This window comes from Ostrea edulis, chromosome 1 (assembly GCF_947568905.1).
Source record: "Ostrea edulis chromosome 1, xbOstEdul1.1, whole genome shotgun sequence".
Lineage (NCBI taxonomy): Eukaryota > Metazoa > Mollusca > Bivalvia > Ostreida > Ostreidae > Ostrea > Ostrea edulis.
In genome coordinates, this window is record NC_079164.1 from 104,629,122 (window position 1) to 104,645,712 (window position 16,591).

General features: G+C 35.1%; 1 protein-coding gene across 1 annotated transcript; it reads right to left on the reverse strand.

The window, feature by feature from the left end:
• Positions 1-1,766: 1,766 nt before the first annotated feature.
• LOC130051295 (cubilin-like) lies at positions 1,767-8,771 on the reverse strand. Its single transcript, XM_056153140.1, has 12 exons — positions 8,468-8,771; positions 6,959-7,021; positions 6,480-6,723; positions 6,023-6,207; positions 5,495-5,694; positions 4,725-4,923; positions 4,389-4,553; positions 4,044-4,250; positions 3,479-3,610; positions 3,201-3,236; positions 2,889-3,017; positions 1,767-2,563 (listed from the first exon to the last, which is right to left on the reverse strand). The coding sequence occupies exons 1-12, from the start codon at positions 8,502-8,504 to the stop codon at positions 2,451-2,453; spliced, it is 1,710 nt and encodes a 569-aa protein (XP_056009115.1). The 5' UTR covers positions 8,505-8,771; the 3' UTR covers positions 1,767-2,450.
• Between the last annotated feature and the right edge of the window lie 7,820 nt (positions 8,772-16,591).

Here is a 16,591-nt window from a genome sequence, read left to right on the forward strand (position 1 = left end):
AAGGCCTCATCGACTTTCCTTTCGAATTTGGTTCATCCTTAAACCGTATGAAGGTTTCAACTGTTGGTACCTTAGTAATTACAGTCGGTAGTCTGTCGGCGGGATTCTGGACAAGATTGCCACAATGCAAACGAAAAATTCTCTGACAAACACTGAGTGGTACTTAGAAGAAATGCACATGTCATTTGAGGCATTTGTTGGAGCTTGCACATTAAAACATATTCACAATTCTTGGGATATAAACCAGTAGTAATGTAAATATATTAAGTAACATTTGTATAGGTTTTGGGGTTTATGTAGCTAATAAGTAGATTTGAACACGTGGTAATTTAATGCTAGCGTTTATGCAAATTACCACGTGATCAAATTGACTTATTAACATCGTACACCAAATTACTTGCTTATCAATGCTATTCACTCGCAAAAAGACCGAATGACAATGTAATTTCGATAAAACGCCTCCGATATTTCTTTGGCTATCCAAATCAGGAACGCGAAATCCAATACTCTGGTCAGTTTTGAATATATTTATAACTAAAATAATTCTCTTTGAATTTGTTATTAATTACTGATAATATTATACTATGTAATGGCGCTGATTTTATAATTCTTAAAGGCATATGTGCCGCATTAAACAGCGTTTTGTTTGATGTTTAAAAACTAGACCATCGTTTTGTTAGTATGATAAACTATAAAAAATAATACGATTTGACAATTTCGACAAAATATATACGGGTATTAAAGGATTACATGTACTCGTCTACTGAATGTAAGGAGAAAACGATGATTTTCTGACACATATTTATAAAGCTAGAGTGACGTTTATGGTGGGTGTGCGCAAGCGCACTAGAAAAATATTATTAGAAACATCATGGGAGTTACGGTATATAGTCGTACTGAATGGAGATTTCATAATAAACATAAAGTTTAACTCGCTTTCTATTGCTCAAAGTGGTTCTTTCTACCTTGTATCCGTCTATCTTTTATCACTGAATGTGTCCCGTCAACAACCTGCGGGCCGTGCACGCTCTCACATTCCCTGTAGTTGTGTACTTTGGAAATTCCGCGTGCAACGCTTTTTATTCGCATGGGGATATTCAAAGAACACGACATATATAACTATTTCAAATATCAGTAACTACAGTAACTTTTAGTTTAATCCAAACTTTTTATGGTTTGGTTTTTTTTTCATAGTGTCTATCAAGTCAATTTATGCAATAAAGCGCTTTAGAGTAATATTTCAAGTCAGATTCGAGTCAAGGTTAGTGCTGGGAATGATTTGTAACCATTTCAAGACTGTAGCCGGATCTAGTGGGACTTCAGATGAAATTTCCCCCTTTGTTTTGAAAATTTTATCAAATGGCTTATTATGTGTAACTCTTTCTAGGGGCGGAAAAGTCCCCCCCCCCCCCGTTTAGAATTTGTTCCGTCCGCTATGTACACTTCAGTGATTTATGTTCCGTCCGCTATGTACACTTCAGTGATTTATGTTCCATTCGAATTTGAAGATTTAACTCATCGGAGGGAAAAATCAAGTTCCCACTCTTGGTTACAGATTCCAATCTTACTGTGATAACACATACGTCTCATACAATCTACGGACAAAGTTAATCTTCCAAATGTCCAACGATATACTAGATGACACAACATGTGGCATGTCCTTTCTTTGAACTGAACCCACTCGTAAAGCAAAACGAGTCTTTGAAATGAAATAATTACTTTTGTTGTTCCCAATTAGATTCTGATATACATTCGAGCAAATTGTATTAAAGTCATGTAATCATATTTATTGAAAAACTTCAGAACTTCTTTCAACACACTGTAGTAAACAATTGAAAACAATGTTTTCTTGACGCATGCACGCATTAAACAATTGAAAACAACCGATAAAAATAAATTTCTTTACTCCTGCATGTAATAAACAATTGAAACCAATGTTTTCTTGACGCATGCACGCATTAAACAATTGAAAACAACCGATAACAATAAATTTCTTTACTCCTGCATGTAATATACAATTGAAACCAATGTTTTCTTGACAAACGCATGCATTAAACAATTGAAAACAACCGAAAACAATAAATTTCTTTACTCCTGCATGTAATAAACAATTGAAAACAACCGAAACAAATAAATTTCTTTACTCCTTCATGTATTAAACAATTGAAACCAATGTTTTCTTGACACATGCACGCATTAAACAATTGAAAACAACTGAAAGCAATAATTTCGTTACTCCTGCATGTATTAAACAATTGAAAACAATGTCTTCTTGACTCGCACACGTTATCTATTTCATCTGCGTGGTGTTCTTGAACAAGTTTTTTCTTCACCTTTTACCGCTCTATGTGAGACTAGTTTTACATGCGACTGGAATGTACCGGCATCATGATCTGGTCCGGGGCTGACCGACGAAAATGATATTCAGTTAATCATTGCCTTGTCAATGGTCACGTGACAAAGAGATATACTATGAGTAGTCCTATTGTATGTATAAATCCATTGATATTAAAATTTCTAGATGTTGAGGAACTTATATCCCTGTGCTGTTTGGAATGGTAAGCTGCAAAATAAAATTAATTTTTGTTCTGTTGAAACAGTAAAGCTGAATTCAAATACAAGAATCATGTGCAGTTAAACTGAATCCAAATACATGTGTATACCAGAATTGTGTGTACTGAAGGCCATAATTACGTGTAATAACGAGAGGACTATTGCTCCTCCGTTATCCTTTCTCTAAAAACGTACTTAACTCGTACTTAGCTCGTACTTAACGGTTTTACATGTAAGCTTTACAAAATATGACTTAAAACGGTAATCGATAAATAACTGATTATGTAAAGATCAGAGTTATTAACAGTTACATGTATTATTCATAGCCATCTTACCACACCACTTTTCATCCGAGTCGTCAAAGCAGTCGATGATTCGATCACACACACGTGACATAGGCAGGCAATCATATTTGTTCCCACCGCATTTAAAATTCCCTTCACACGGGTCATTTACTGTAGAATCTGTAACATGGTGTCATTATTTGGATTATCAAATGAAATGAAAGTGTATTTTTTTACTGTCTTTTATGGTTCACATACAAACGATTCAGCGATCAGTTCACCGTTACATACTCTTATGACGATACGGACAATCAATAAGCTGGTATATGGACAAGTTTGTCAAAATGACTGAATTGCATGTACCTGAAAGTTTCCATTTGATTCCCAATTTCCATATTTCTGAAAAAATTAAATAGTTAACGATATCATAATACTATTGATATTCAATAAGAAGAGTATGTTGTTAGTATTTAGTCTAGTATTTCAAGGAACACCTGTGCAGCACTTATATTTGTTATCGTCAGTACAAATATTTTGTGTTATTTCAAGTTTTGTATGCTATATATATATATGAATAAAAACAAGCATTAATGTTTACAATATAATTATGAATGCTGATTGCCCAATAAAAAAATAGATACCTTCAATTTGGCATAATTTGTCAGGACTCTCATCCGAATTATCTCCACAGTGATCAACAGTATCGCACCTTAGAGATTTATCAATACACCACAGATTTTTACATAAATAGTCACCGCTTCTTGGACACCCAACTAGAAACAAATGGAAAATTAGAAATGATACGTTAAAACTTAAGTATGCTATAAGTTAAAACTTAATTATGATAAGTTAAAACTTAAGTAGCGCGCATACCCTTAACAAACCCCAGCATCTACCCCCCAAAAATGATACGATAAACATTTCCACTTCTATTTCCAAATGTGCCCCAAATTTTAATAATTCTTTGACGATTAATGACATACTAATTAGTAAAATTTCACTGAAATGCGTCCAAAACTTAAAGAGAGGTGATCATGAAAGCATGATTTCCTAGCGGAGGTAATGATTCAGCTACAGAAATTATGATATTCCAGAGACGTGTTCGCCTGGTTCTCTTGTGATGCCAGAGACGTATTCGATTGATTCTCTTGCGATTTCTGAGGTGTGTTGGACTGGTTCTCTGTATATATTTCAAGTACAACATACCTTCTGTAACATTATCCACAGCTGTAAAAATGAAGTTAAGGCGGTCATCAGCTGACAATGCACCCCTCAGCCTTATGTATAGATTGGGACCGGGGCTAAACCACTGACCGATAGTCATGTTTGAAGCGGAATATCGCCCTAATATATCACCTCTTGATGTCGTGCCGCTTATTATCTCTAGACTATTGTCTGGATATTTTGCCCACCCTAAGTAAACAAAAAAATAAAAGGAATCATAAACATTTATTTTACATTTAGAATGGCGATATTTGATGACTGCATTGCATTCATAAATATTATACAAATGTATGTATTGAATTTTTAGAACCAGAATCATTATATTACCTTGACCAAACGCTATTTTTGTTAGCCTCAGTAGTATTCCGTCGGGGTTTTTCTTAGCCGGTTTTCTGATTATCCAGATGCAGTCAAACATTCTGGGTAGGCTTGGTGTCAGGTAATCCAGATTGAGTACACCTCCAGATTTATATTCGATTATTTTACTACAATCTGTAAATAAGTGTCCGTAATGAGTAAGCTTTCAAATTTTTTCCACCGTATATAAATTCTTGTTTAGACAAAAAATTTATAGTTACCATTAGCAAAATTTTCTGTTTCTTCTATTTTCATTTGTGCTCACTCTATATAATTCTAGAATACAGTACATCTCCTGTGACTTACTCGTACTTGGCATTGTGTTCCACTGGCTACTGGAAACCAATTGATAGCTAGCTTTCCAACCCACGGGATGGCAACACCGGTGATTCGAACTTCCGGTATTGAAAACGAGGATTATCGTGCTCGATTTGGAGACCAAAACGGGGCGCTCATGTCGAGTGTAAACTTGTGATGGCGAAGTTGTTCGTGGACCATCATATACCTTGAAATGATATATGCATTTCATAAATTGTAGTAAAATCTTGAGTTTAATCACAGTCCACATATATATGTGTATATAATTGCACTGCTTCGGACGATCGACAATGGTCCAATTAGATCGGAAATTGGATAATATTTGCATAGATACTACGATAAAATTGGAAAAAGGAAGCTGAAGAAAATCGCTTTGAGGAGGCGAAACTAATTCCATCAAAGTTGAATTTTCTTTATGTAATCTCCACTAAACACAAAATCACATAACAGCTTTGCTTGTGACAGTCAAGATTAAGAGTATGCAGTCCTAATAATATAACAATGATTTAATCAGCGTTACCAGCACTCCTGGTGAAATTAACACCTGCAGGCATGCGCATTACCGTTAATTACCTGTCATCTTGTGTATTACCATCTAATACCATCATTACCTGGCGTCTGAAAATCGCAGAAACTTTGCTTTGATGGTGTTTTCTTCTTGCGGCGGAATGTGAACCATTGCACGCTATCACATACCCGCGCAATAACCATCAAAATCCATGGAAAGATCAATATCAGCAATTTAGTGGTGATCATACCTGTAAAGTACTGACGGAAGATAAATCCCAATCGTCAAATATTATCCGGATTCTTCCATACGGGTCTAGGTTGGTTATTATGTAAGTGAAAGTTTCTCCGTTGAGAGCATACCGGTCCGGGAAGTTTGGAGATGATATCTCTCCCCTGTCACCACCGAACATCGTTGAAGACACAGTTCCTCTAATTTGCTCAACTTTCTCTGTTTTAAAAACGAATAAAAGATTAACAAATCATACATGATTGGTGGTCTGGTTTGGCATCTAGCGGCGAAAAGCATTTCGTACATGTTATCACGAATAAAATCATAAACTATCAATCTTATCTGACTGAAAACGTCATTAAAACATCTTAGATATTCACTTATACCCTTAGTGATAAGGACAACTAGGAATATGTTAATCGTGTCCAAAATTTGTATTTACAAAAAGTTTGTTATTGAACAAATACATCACAATACAACGAGTTAAACATGCATAGTTCTTGTGACGAACAATTTATACAAAAGAAGACAGCTAAAATACACGTACCAATTACCTCGTACTTGACCCGGAAGCGCTTGCCCGTTATACTGGTTCCGTTTGAAATACAGTGACGTATTTTTACACTGGAGGAAATAGAAACATATTCCGTGTCGTTCTCGTCAGTGTGGTAATTCCGAAGGTTTCTGGTGCGGTACGGCTGATCAACTTCGTGAATCTGGAGGTGGTCACAACTAAAATAGGATGATTTGAAAAGAGAAAGAAAAACAACGGTTTAATGAAATACTATAGACATTTTTGCAGGTTGAACATTGATGAGATTTCCCTATTAAACATTACAGCAATCAATAAAATTACAATAGCTTGAACGACAGTCCTTTAAAATATTCGCTCGTGTAATACATTAGATACCGAATATTATTATAAGTAAATATAAGAATACGACGTAAATCAATTTTCAAAGATGATATCACTTGACAACATAAATTTCGATAAGCAGCTTTACCCAGGTATGCATAAGTTTCTATGCTTGGATCTCTGGACAGCTGGACAATGTGGGAAGTTTACGTCAACTAGTGTGACCTTAACTTTACACGTGCTGCAGCCTCTAATTTCCACATTACAAGAATGTCCGAGGTAGAAGTCCGAGGTGTAGTTATCGGGATAATCGTATGATGTCACATACCCGAAGTCGCCTTTCTCCACTGAGAACATGACAGTTTCATGATTTTGAAAACAGGATGTTATTCCTAAAAGTATTTCACAAACCCATTAAATTTGTAACAATGTAGATTAGTGCGTACTTTGGGTGAGGTTTAATAGTATATTCGATCATCTAAAAAATACCCGTGACGTATAATTATAATTAATATATAACAGGTGTTCTACTGTATAGCGAATTACAATGATTACTTTACAGTAGTGCAAACAATACTATCACTATCCTGATTTAAATACTACAACATTCTTCAAAATTCTACCCACCTCTGTCCTTGCCGACCTGCAGACAGACTCCTGACATTATCAGGGATGAAGTTAAGAGCCAATCTGGAATACATAAAGTAGGGGCAATAGATTACTAGTGAATATACTCCAGACTTTTTAAATGAGATCTACATGACAACTGACTATAACGCATCCTGCAAATAGCTGGTTTACCTCCAGAATTAATGACATATATAAACTCATTTTCTAAAACTTGAGTTAAAAAGTTTGAATTAGTGAAATTTTTGTTACGATTACTTTCCATTTTGACATCTATCTTTAAATGAAAACGAAAATTAATTCAAGTAGTTTCTTCATTTAAGTACAGTTACAGCGAAATAGTAATTAAGACGGATTTCTGTTTGGATAACAAATGAACATGTCGTGTATAAATTATATCAACTTTCCTCTATTATAAACAAAAATATATCAATCCGAGAGCGAGCAAAGCAGTAAGATTTAACGTACTTTCTTAATAATTTCGATTTTATATAAATAAGACACGTGTATTTCATTTAGAATACTAAGCTACATACCTTCTCCTTGGGTTGATTTTCGGCGAGTTTTTTAAAAATACAATTACCTGTGTGGTGGATAGTTTTATATTCGTTTATTATCAAGTAATGCCTAACTTTGTTAAATATAAAGATAAATAGGTGTATAATTCAAAGGGTAATAATACTATATGTAACATACAATTTGAGGTACAGGTATGTATTTGTTGACGAACAACGAGAACATGTAAGTAACAAAGCCGATGTTTCACCCAGTGAAGAAGATATATATGAGGATTTTACGATCAAGTGATAACACATTTTGAAATTGTTAAAGTTAATTATTACATTTGGAAGAATTTAAAAAAAAAAGTTAAACAACGTGCGCTTAGGAAATGATAAACCCTGCCGAGATATCGAACAAAACCAATATTTATCTTTCTAAAACATTCCAGGAAAAAAATGCTAATAATAACATGTCAGATTTTACGCGGTACGATGGGAAAAGTACACTTGCATTATTAAGTAAAATAACGGTCATTAAAAGAAAAGAGCGATAGAATTGAAGTAGTCTTCAGTTTGTAAGATTAGAGAACTTGAAACGAATTTGAATATGTTTGAGTTTATTTAGACATGGCAAATTTCTTTCCGTTATAAAAACAAAATCAGCGAAAACGTTGATAAGAAGAAAAGTAGAAATCACGCTGGCTCAGAGATCCATTTTAACAAAATATCATTTGCGAATAAAAGCATTCCGAAAGAACAATCTCCCCAATATTTCATGGCCGCTCTCCTAATATTCCACGACCTCGAGAGGATCATTAAACTGTTTCAGTTTATACCCTACTTCAATTTTATATTATTCAAATCAATTTTTAAAAAAAAAATAATAATGAAAAGGAATCAGTTATTTAAAATTGTGATGGAAACATTTAGGGTTACATCAAATGTAAAAAGTTACATACTATGATTTACACACTTTATATACATACAAGTAATAATTCAACATACTTACCTATCAAAATAATCTGCTCATGTCTCCAGAACGCCATCCTAAGGTTAGTCAAAACTTCCCAACAGAATGACTAAAACGTCGGCCAATTAAGACGCTTTGAATACATGTCATCAGATGGATAACTGTGAAAAATAAATACGCATTTTCACAGTTTCATTCTGAACAAAAATTGTATGTGCACAACCACAGAATATACAAGAGCACCCTGGACTTCAGTCTGTAAAGCGACTGGTGTGAAATATCGTCAAGATCACCAGCAAGAAAACTCAGCCATCATTCACCGCACGTGATTGGTCAGTTACACGCCCACTACTAATCGTCATTGACATTTTGTAAGATTACAAAGTTTAACACAGAAGAAACGACTGGGATTGTACTCTTTAATGATATATGAAAACAACAGCTGTTTTAGGAAGATTTTCTTGCCGACAGAACTGCATGAGACTAGAGACCCGTAAAAAACATTCCTGGCATGACACGGTGTTCAGAGAGAAATTAAGAAAATAAAATTATCAAGCCTTTCTTTTGCTTATTAACCCAACAACACTAAAATAGATCAATTTTACGCTTGCTTCCCACAACCATTGAATGACACTCAATATTGCAGAAGTGAACAGCCAAGACTATAGATCATTATAGTTAATTTTTGCTCGATAGATATACGGCTGTGTTTGACTGTCCGTGTCAGAATTATTGCCGACTTTCATCGCCTACTTCTGCCTCCAACACCTTAATAACTTCTCCAGAAGGAATAATTTGCTAATTACATGCATCATCAAAAATGTATTACAAGGAGAAAATCGTATTTATGATAATGATTTTATTGCCTGTTGTAAATTCATTAGCGTAACATGTGTAAATATGTGACATTGAATGTATATTTATTTTTAACATCATATTATATCAGATTTTGTAATTCACAGTTACATTTGTTTTTCAATTTCTGATGGAAATTAAAGTGCATAAAATATATATATAGAGGTGCCCATGTTTAGCAATACATGTACTTCGAAAAGTTTTCAGCAAGCAGTTTCAGTAGGTATTTACAATGGAAAGCATTATGCAATAACACAGAATTCAATATAAATCAATAAAATTATTTACCATTTCTTAAAAATGGTCTGTGTAATTAATGAAATCGTTAATAAATTCAAAACCCTACATCGATTAATTTCAAATATAGATCTATACTGCATTTGTGTTCAGCCTCCAATACATACACCTATAAGGACATCAATTGTTCGCTTTCTGCCGGGGGATGGTCTCCCTATTATGATGAGTAGTCGATGTATAGCATTAAAATGCTGATAATGATCTGTGAAATGACCAAACGCCAGAACGGGGGGACAATCCGAGTTCCTCTAATCCCTTTACTTCATTGTTAACCCGTTGGCGTTTTGTCGCCTTTAAGACTAGCTTGACACAAATCAACCACCGCGTCTCTATACATCTGCCACAGAAAAGGTGTATTCCGCCAAAATGATCGAACAATAGGTCGGCCATTTGTTAACGAGTGGCCCATTTGTCAAAAGGAAGGGGCAAAAAAGTAAGAGGTGAAAAAACGTTAGTTAATTTCGCAGCGCAAACCTCTGCTATCTTAAGCATTGTCGAAACAATTTATCATTTAATCCAATTCCACAAACGTAGAGGCAGGGATCTCTCTAAGTGTATATAAAACACTGCTCCTCTCTTGTGATAACGCGTGCGTATGTCTAAACAAACAGCTTCTTTAAAGATGACAGCAAAGTTTGCAGGAACGGGTCTATCTGGTCAGAAATAATCTTAGATACAAAAAGATATTTCTCAATGTGCAGCCTATATGAGATCAGATTGATATAGTGTGTCATCTTGTTATAAAAAGAAAGTTATCTATGTTTTGTCAAACAATCAAGTTTTCTTGATTCTTGTTTGTGGTAAGCCGATTGGTAGTATTGCAAGCAGTCTAATCAAACCTTTTTCTGAATTTGAAACATATTTCATCAAAGAAGAAACACCCATCATTATGTCATAGATAAGGTTTGATTATAATTCAAACGAGTACACAAGTCAAGTTTTACACCGTACATTTGCCTGATGACTAATACTTCTGATTTCAATAAATTTGCCAAATGAATATGAAGATTGATATTATGTTATGAATTTACGTTTTTCTTTGTCTTATCAGGTTTGAAGAAGTACCACTTAAAGATGAAAAAGGCAGCGACAAGGTGCACACGAAGACTTGCTGATGAGATTGATAACAACGATAAGCTTTAAATTTTAAGGGCGTTCGAACTCCGTAACAACACAAATGCGTTAATAGCAGAAAGTCATTACTGACGCCGACCGCACTATTGGTCTCTTTATAAAATCTGATAAAGTAAGGGACAAATTGATGACAAATACCATTTTTTGCTAAGCAGATATATAAAATTTCTGTAAAAATTGGGATGCGTGTACCAGGTATATCTATCTGTGAAGTAATCATGATAAAAAAAGAAAAACAATAAGAAATAATATTTTCCCGTCATATAATAATTTTCTATCTAAATAATATGTCATGAAACACGCAGAATAAATCAGAACCAATTGATTTAGATAGAGTTGCTGTTTGAAATATATTGAATGCATGATCCTACCTTAAAGATGGACGTCCAGGTTAATCAATATAATGGACTAGAAGTGTTCCACTTATCTCTCCCACAGTGCCGTGATTGACGGAATATTGAACACATGCACATGTACATTTATATACCAGAGGCCAAAACCAGACCGATGTGTCAAACTATAGGCGGCACCCGGGCCCAATAAGCTCGACCATCTGTACTGTTCGGTCCTAGACAAGTAAACACATGGATCATTGCTTCTGCCGGGATAATCGACAAATTTTCAGATTAGAACACATTTGGCATCTTGTTAATTTTGTACGAAGACAATAAACTGGGGTTTTTGATAGTTTTGTTACCATGGATGTCAGTAAGCTGTCTTCACAACTGTGATTTGAAGTTTTCTCATTTCAGCTCCTTAACGATATCTAGGAAGCACCTTTACAACTCAGCATTTCGATCTATGTTCTAAAGTCTAATTAAATTGGCTTTAGTTGATTATAAAGTGAAAAAAATATATCTTGATAATGTATAATACTTGATACTTGAATAAATCACATGAAACGGTTATTCAAAAGAATACAGTTCTCGAGTTTTCATTTCTGTCAGCACCACAAAATAAATTTTAAAGTGCTTGCCAAGAAGTTTTAACATGACAACACTGAATTTTTCACCCTAGCTTGATTTAATGCTTTTGATTCTATTTATCTTGGGCAATTTCTTCTGTCAGTATGCAAGACAAGGGGATGTAAAAGACCGTAAAACATACCATACTCAATCCTAAAGCATCACATTAATAAGATATATTGATATCTATACATAAATTATAAAATTAATTGATTACAATGGATATGTTACAAGTAGACATTAATTCCATAAGACAGATTGACATGTGACAAGCTTATCAGTGCCCGACTTCGTAACTGCAGGACATAGACGTGTTTTCGCGCTATTAGTGTTACCTTCAATATACCTTGACACGTCGATGACGTTATGCAATGACAAATTAATTATTAAAATTAATAATAAAATGAATCAAATGTAAGATAATCAAATAATGATAAAATGTAACTAGAAAGAAATAAGCAAGGCTTACCAGGTACTCGTTAGCACAATAGATCAAGGATAACTAAACCTGTATTGCTTTTTGTATTTTGAGAGTAAATGCATCGAAATGACACAATTATAACATTATTAAAGTTATAAATGACACATATACAACTTCTTACATAATCAGTTAGCATAAATCACATGTGCTACATCTGGAAAATCCGATTTGAAAAACAGCAGTATGTGTCTGAAATTTATCAGTCATTGGCGGACATCATAATGGAGGGGTTATGTTACTGACGGTGCAGCTGTGTTGATCTTGAGAAGACGGTCTACCATAAACCAAAATCCTATTGGAGACAACACCTCGGCGCATTCAGTATACGCTTATACACCTGGTTTCGCTTCCACTTGAATGATGAAGTGTTCCTGCACCACAAAGCTTGCGTATTCTGCTGAAATCTTTTGATCTTCTTGGCCCTAGGAGGATTACTTTGTCACAATTAATTGCTGTAGTCTACAATTGAGTTCTTTTCAAATTGAAAAATTGCTTTTAGAGTGAAATCCATTCTCATTTTTGCTTGCAAAACATTAGAAAATGTGTTTATTTCCAAGAATTATACGTTTTATATCGGAGAATTTGTGATTCTGAGAACAGAAATGCAATCCTCCCAAACACGCGATAATATTTGAGAAAACCAAAGTGTTAAAACACTGCTTATATCAGAGCTTTCAGTACCTGTTCAGTTCTGCTAATACCAGACATGTTGATGAGAATCAACAATAAACAACGGCGCGCGTACAGAGGTATATTTATTTAGATGTGTAAAAAGATGATGATTGAAAATAAACTTGAAATACAGCACAGTTTGTTACACGCAGGAAGAAACTCATAAGCGGTAAGAATGAAATCCGAACGGAAGTTTAGCAAATTCCGGTTCCATGTCTGTCAGAGAAGATGTTAACCAGATCACAATGCGTTCCGATTTACCTAAACATATGCATTTATTTGGCTAAATTTTTTCAAGTAGAGACACAAGGTCGGTTTTCTAATTAACGTCCAACTTCTTTTCAATTTGAGGGAAAATGACAAAACCAATGTTCAGTCTATTTGCAGTAATTGACCCTGTCAGAACCGAGACAACCTGCTGTAGGTAACGCGGCTCTCCGCATCAATGTTTCGCTGCTTTTTTATTTCATATCATGTGTTAAGTCTATCAGTTAAACGTTCATAAGACGTTCATATTTTCTGCCTGACATGCAAAAAGCAGTTTTGAAACTACTTGGATCATTATCATGTTCTTTACCATCGATAAACAAGCCCTAATCGACTGCCGACTGATTTGCATGCATAGTAAACCCCCGATTGTCTGACTGAAAGATAAAACTTCTACCTATTTACCCAATGCTATCGCTTTGTCAGTGAAATGACAAGCTAGATGTGGAAATTAATGTGAAATAAACGAGATATATATATCGTTTCAATTTCTATACATGTATATACTTTACAGAGATTCAATGGAAACTAGCATGAAGTCAAACGCAATCACACAAGTTGTTTTCTCACTAACAAAAGCTCTACAGTAGCAATAAAGGCTATTGAGCAAACCAACTAGGTACCTTTAGATCAAGTAGTAATATCTAAGCTTACATATTTAGATAGTATGTATTATGGATGTATAGAAGCAGGAAGAATTTGTCGTATTCAGCGAAGCAAACAACTAGGATTTATTTCGTACATTTATATTTTGTAGCATAAAGGTTGTCCTTTTTTTTCTAAATCGAGAAATGAAATACATCATTATTTTGCCTGAATAATTCCGAGTTTTCTGATTAAATGAGATCCAACAAACTAGAAAAAAGAGAAAGTCATGTTCACCTCCACGTGCCTTCACGTCATATTCACCTCCACGTCATGTTCACCTTCACGTTATGTTCACCTTCACGTTATGTTCACCTTCACGTCATGTTCACCTCCACGTGCCTTCACGTCATATTCACCTCCACGTCATGTTCACCTTCACGTGCCTTCACGTTATGTTCACCTTCACGTCATGTTCACCTCCACGTGCCTTCACGTCATGTTCACTTCCACGTGCCTTCACGTCATATTCACCTCCACGTCATGTTCACTTCCACGTGCCTTCACGTCATATTCACCTCCACGTCATGTTCACCTTCACGTGCCTTCACGTTATGTTCACCTTCACGTCATGTTCACCTCCACGTGCCTTCACGTCATGTTCACTTCCACGTGCTTTCACGTCATGTTCACTTCCACGTGCCTTCAAGTCATGTGCACCTTCACGTGCCTTCACGTTATGTTCACCTTCACGTGCCCTCACGTCATGTGCCTTCGAGGTGAGTATAACAATTGATTTTTCCAACATCGGACCACAAATAAAAAGAATTTCCGAATTGATAGGATTGGTTATTTATTATTTTGCGTCTGTAATCACTTTTGACTAGGTCTCACTATAAATATAAAGAAAGATGGTCCACCAGAAATCTTCTGTTATGCTCTGTAAGCAGGTTTTCAATGTTTTGAATTATTCTGTTATAATAACCAGCAACTCTGTACTCACTTTTGACTAAGTCTTGCTCTCTAGCTGTAAACAATGATAACCTACCAGGTATCGATTACATGATAACCTGCCAGGTATCGTTTACATGATAACCTGCCAGGTGTCGTTTCGTAGGTTCTAGTAGCCGGTTTCGTTGTTTTGTATCACTCAATCAAAATATGTTGACGGTACTACCGTTTGGCTGGGCGCAGCTAAATACGTCTACTCTCCAGAAATCTGTTTATCTTAAACGTCAACAGCTGAATTTTTGAAAGTTTAAAAGGCTGAAAAAGTATTGCAATGGTTTGAATTGAAACTCAGCACAAAAGCCTATAACGGAAGCTGAGGCAAACCTTGTTTTTCAACTATTTTTTTCTGTATCAGAGTCCGATGTTGTACGATTGATTGTTTTACGTCCCGTTTAGAAAATTTCACTCATATTGAGACGTCACCTGCTGTAGGTGAAGTACCACAAATTCAGACCTATGCTTTGTGCTCAGGGTCGTGGCAGTGAGGGTTCTTTATCATGCCAGTGCCTGACGCGACACGGGGCCTCCACTTTTAAGTCATATCCAAAAGACCCGTGATTCTTACTTCTATAAATAACAAGCATTTGGCGAAGGAGCAATCACTACCTATTTTAACGTCGTGGGTTTGATGCGGCACGGGCGGGGCTTGAACTCACGGCCTCCCTATTACGAAGCGAACGTTCTACCATTGAGCTAGCGCAACCGGCTTTGAGAACGAATATTGTGATGTACACTTGCACAAATCTCATCAACAGAATTGTCCTTGTTTGACATTTCAATTCTTAATATCGTGTAGCATTAAATGGTTGTACACAAACAAAAATGTTGTGACATTGCGGTTTAAAAAATCATCTTCGTCTTCATTTACAAATACTAAGTAAATTGTTAATAAAATTTTGAAATCAAATAACCATGAAATTAATAACTTGTAACTTCAAATCAATATTTGGTAATTACAAATTACTAAATACATTCAAAAGTACAAATCATTAATTTTGAATTGAAATTATTAGCTTTTGTAAATTGTTTCTCTGTCTGCACGTTTTCTTTTTCTAACAGAACAGAAGAAACATAATTGACAATATTGGGGTTCGAACCAGGGACCTCTGACTCTCCATGCAGGTGTTTTAAAGAAGCCCACTGAACTACTCATATTCTGTTTCCACCGATCAAACTTGTCTTTTGTCAACTGCTAGGCTTTTCAAAAGATACAAGAAAGGTTATTTACGCAACCATCAAATTCAGTCGCAACTCTTTGGTAACTATGTAAAACTATATAAAGAGAAAACTTGAGGACAAGGAACGGTAATGAATCTTATAAATAACGAATAAAAAATTAAGAGTAGGGCAAACGCCGGCACTTGTAAGTATTAGGCGTGAGATCAAATACCCAGGAGTAAGCATCCCCTGTTAGCAAACACAACTACGTAAAACAAAACATTCAGAAACCTTCATGTTATATTGCTTATTTTCCCTGCATTAGTCCTTCACTATGATTCATTCTGGCAGACTAAGGGTATTGTTCACATTTTGTTATATTGCTTATTTCTCCTGCATTAGTCCTTCACTATGGTTCATTCTGGCAGGCTAAGGGTATTGTTCACATTTTTTGATAATATTCTATTACATCAATTACATATTGATTAGCATATTGTGATAAGAAATTACACATTGGACACTTATTTCATATAAATCATTAATTCATGGCTTCTCCTAATTGTACGGAAGCCGATAGGTGCCAGAGTATATAATTAATATCTATTTAACTGGCGGCCGTCATTTAATTTATACATGGCGGCTGACAATTGCAAAAAACAATTTAATTCGTATTGCTGAGTGATTATTTTTGGAAAGATTTAATATAGTACGCAAACACGCAGCATCGTTTTTCAAAGA

Coding starts and splice junctions, on each gene's coding strand:
- LOC130051295 (XM_056153140.1), bottom strand. CDS start 8,504: ATGGCGTTCTGGAGACATGAGCAGATTATTTTGATAG. Junction 3,237..3,478: donor CAAATTATGCCAAATTGAAG/GTATCTATTTTT, acceptor TAATTTTTTCAG/AAATATGGAAATTGGGAATC. Junction 2,564..2,888: donor CTCGGATGAAAAGTGGTGTG/GTAAGATGGCTA, acceptor TTTATTTTGCAG/CTTACCATTCCAAACAGCAC.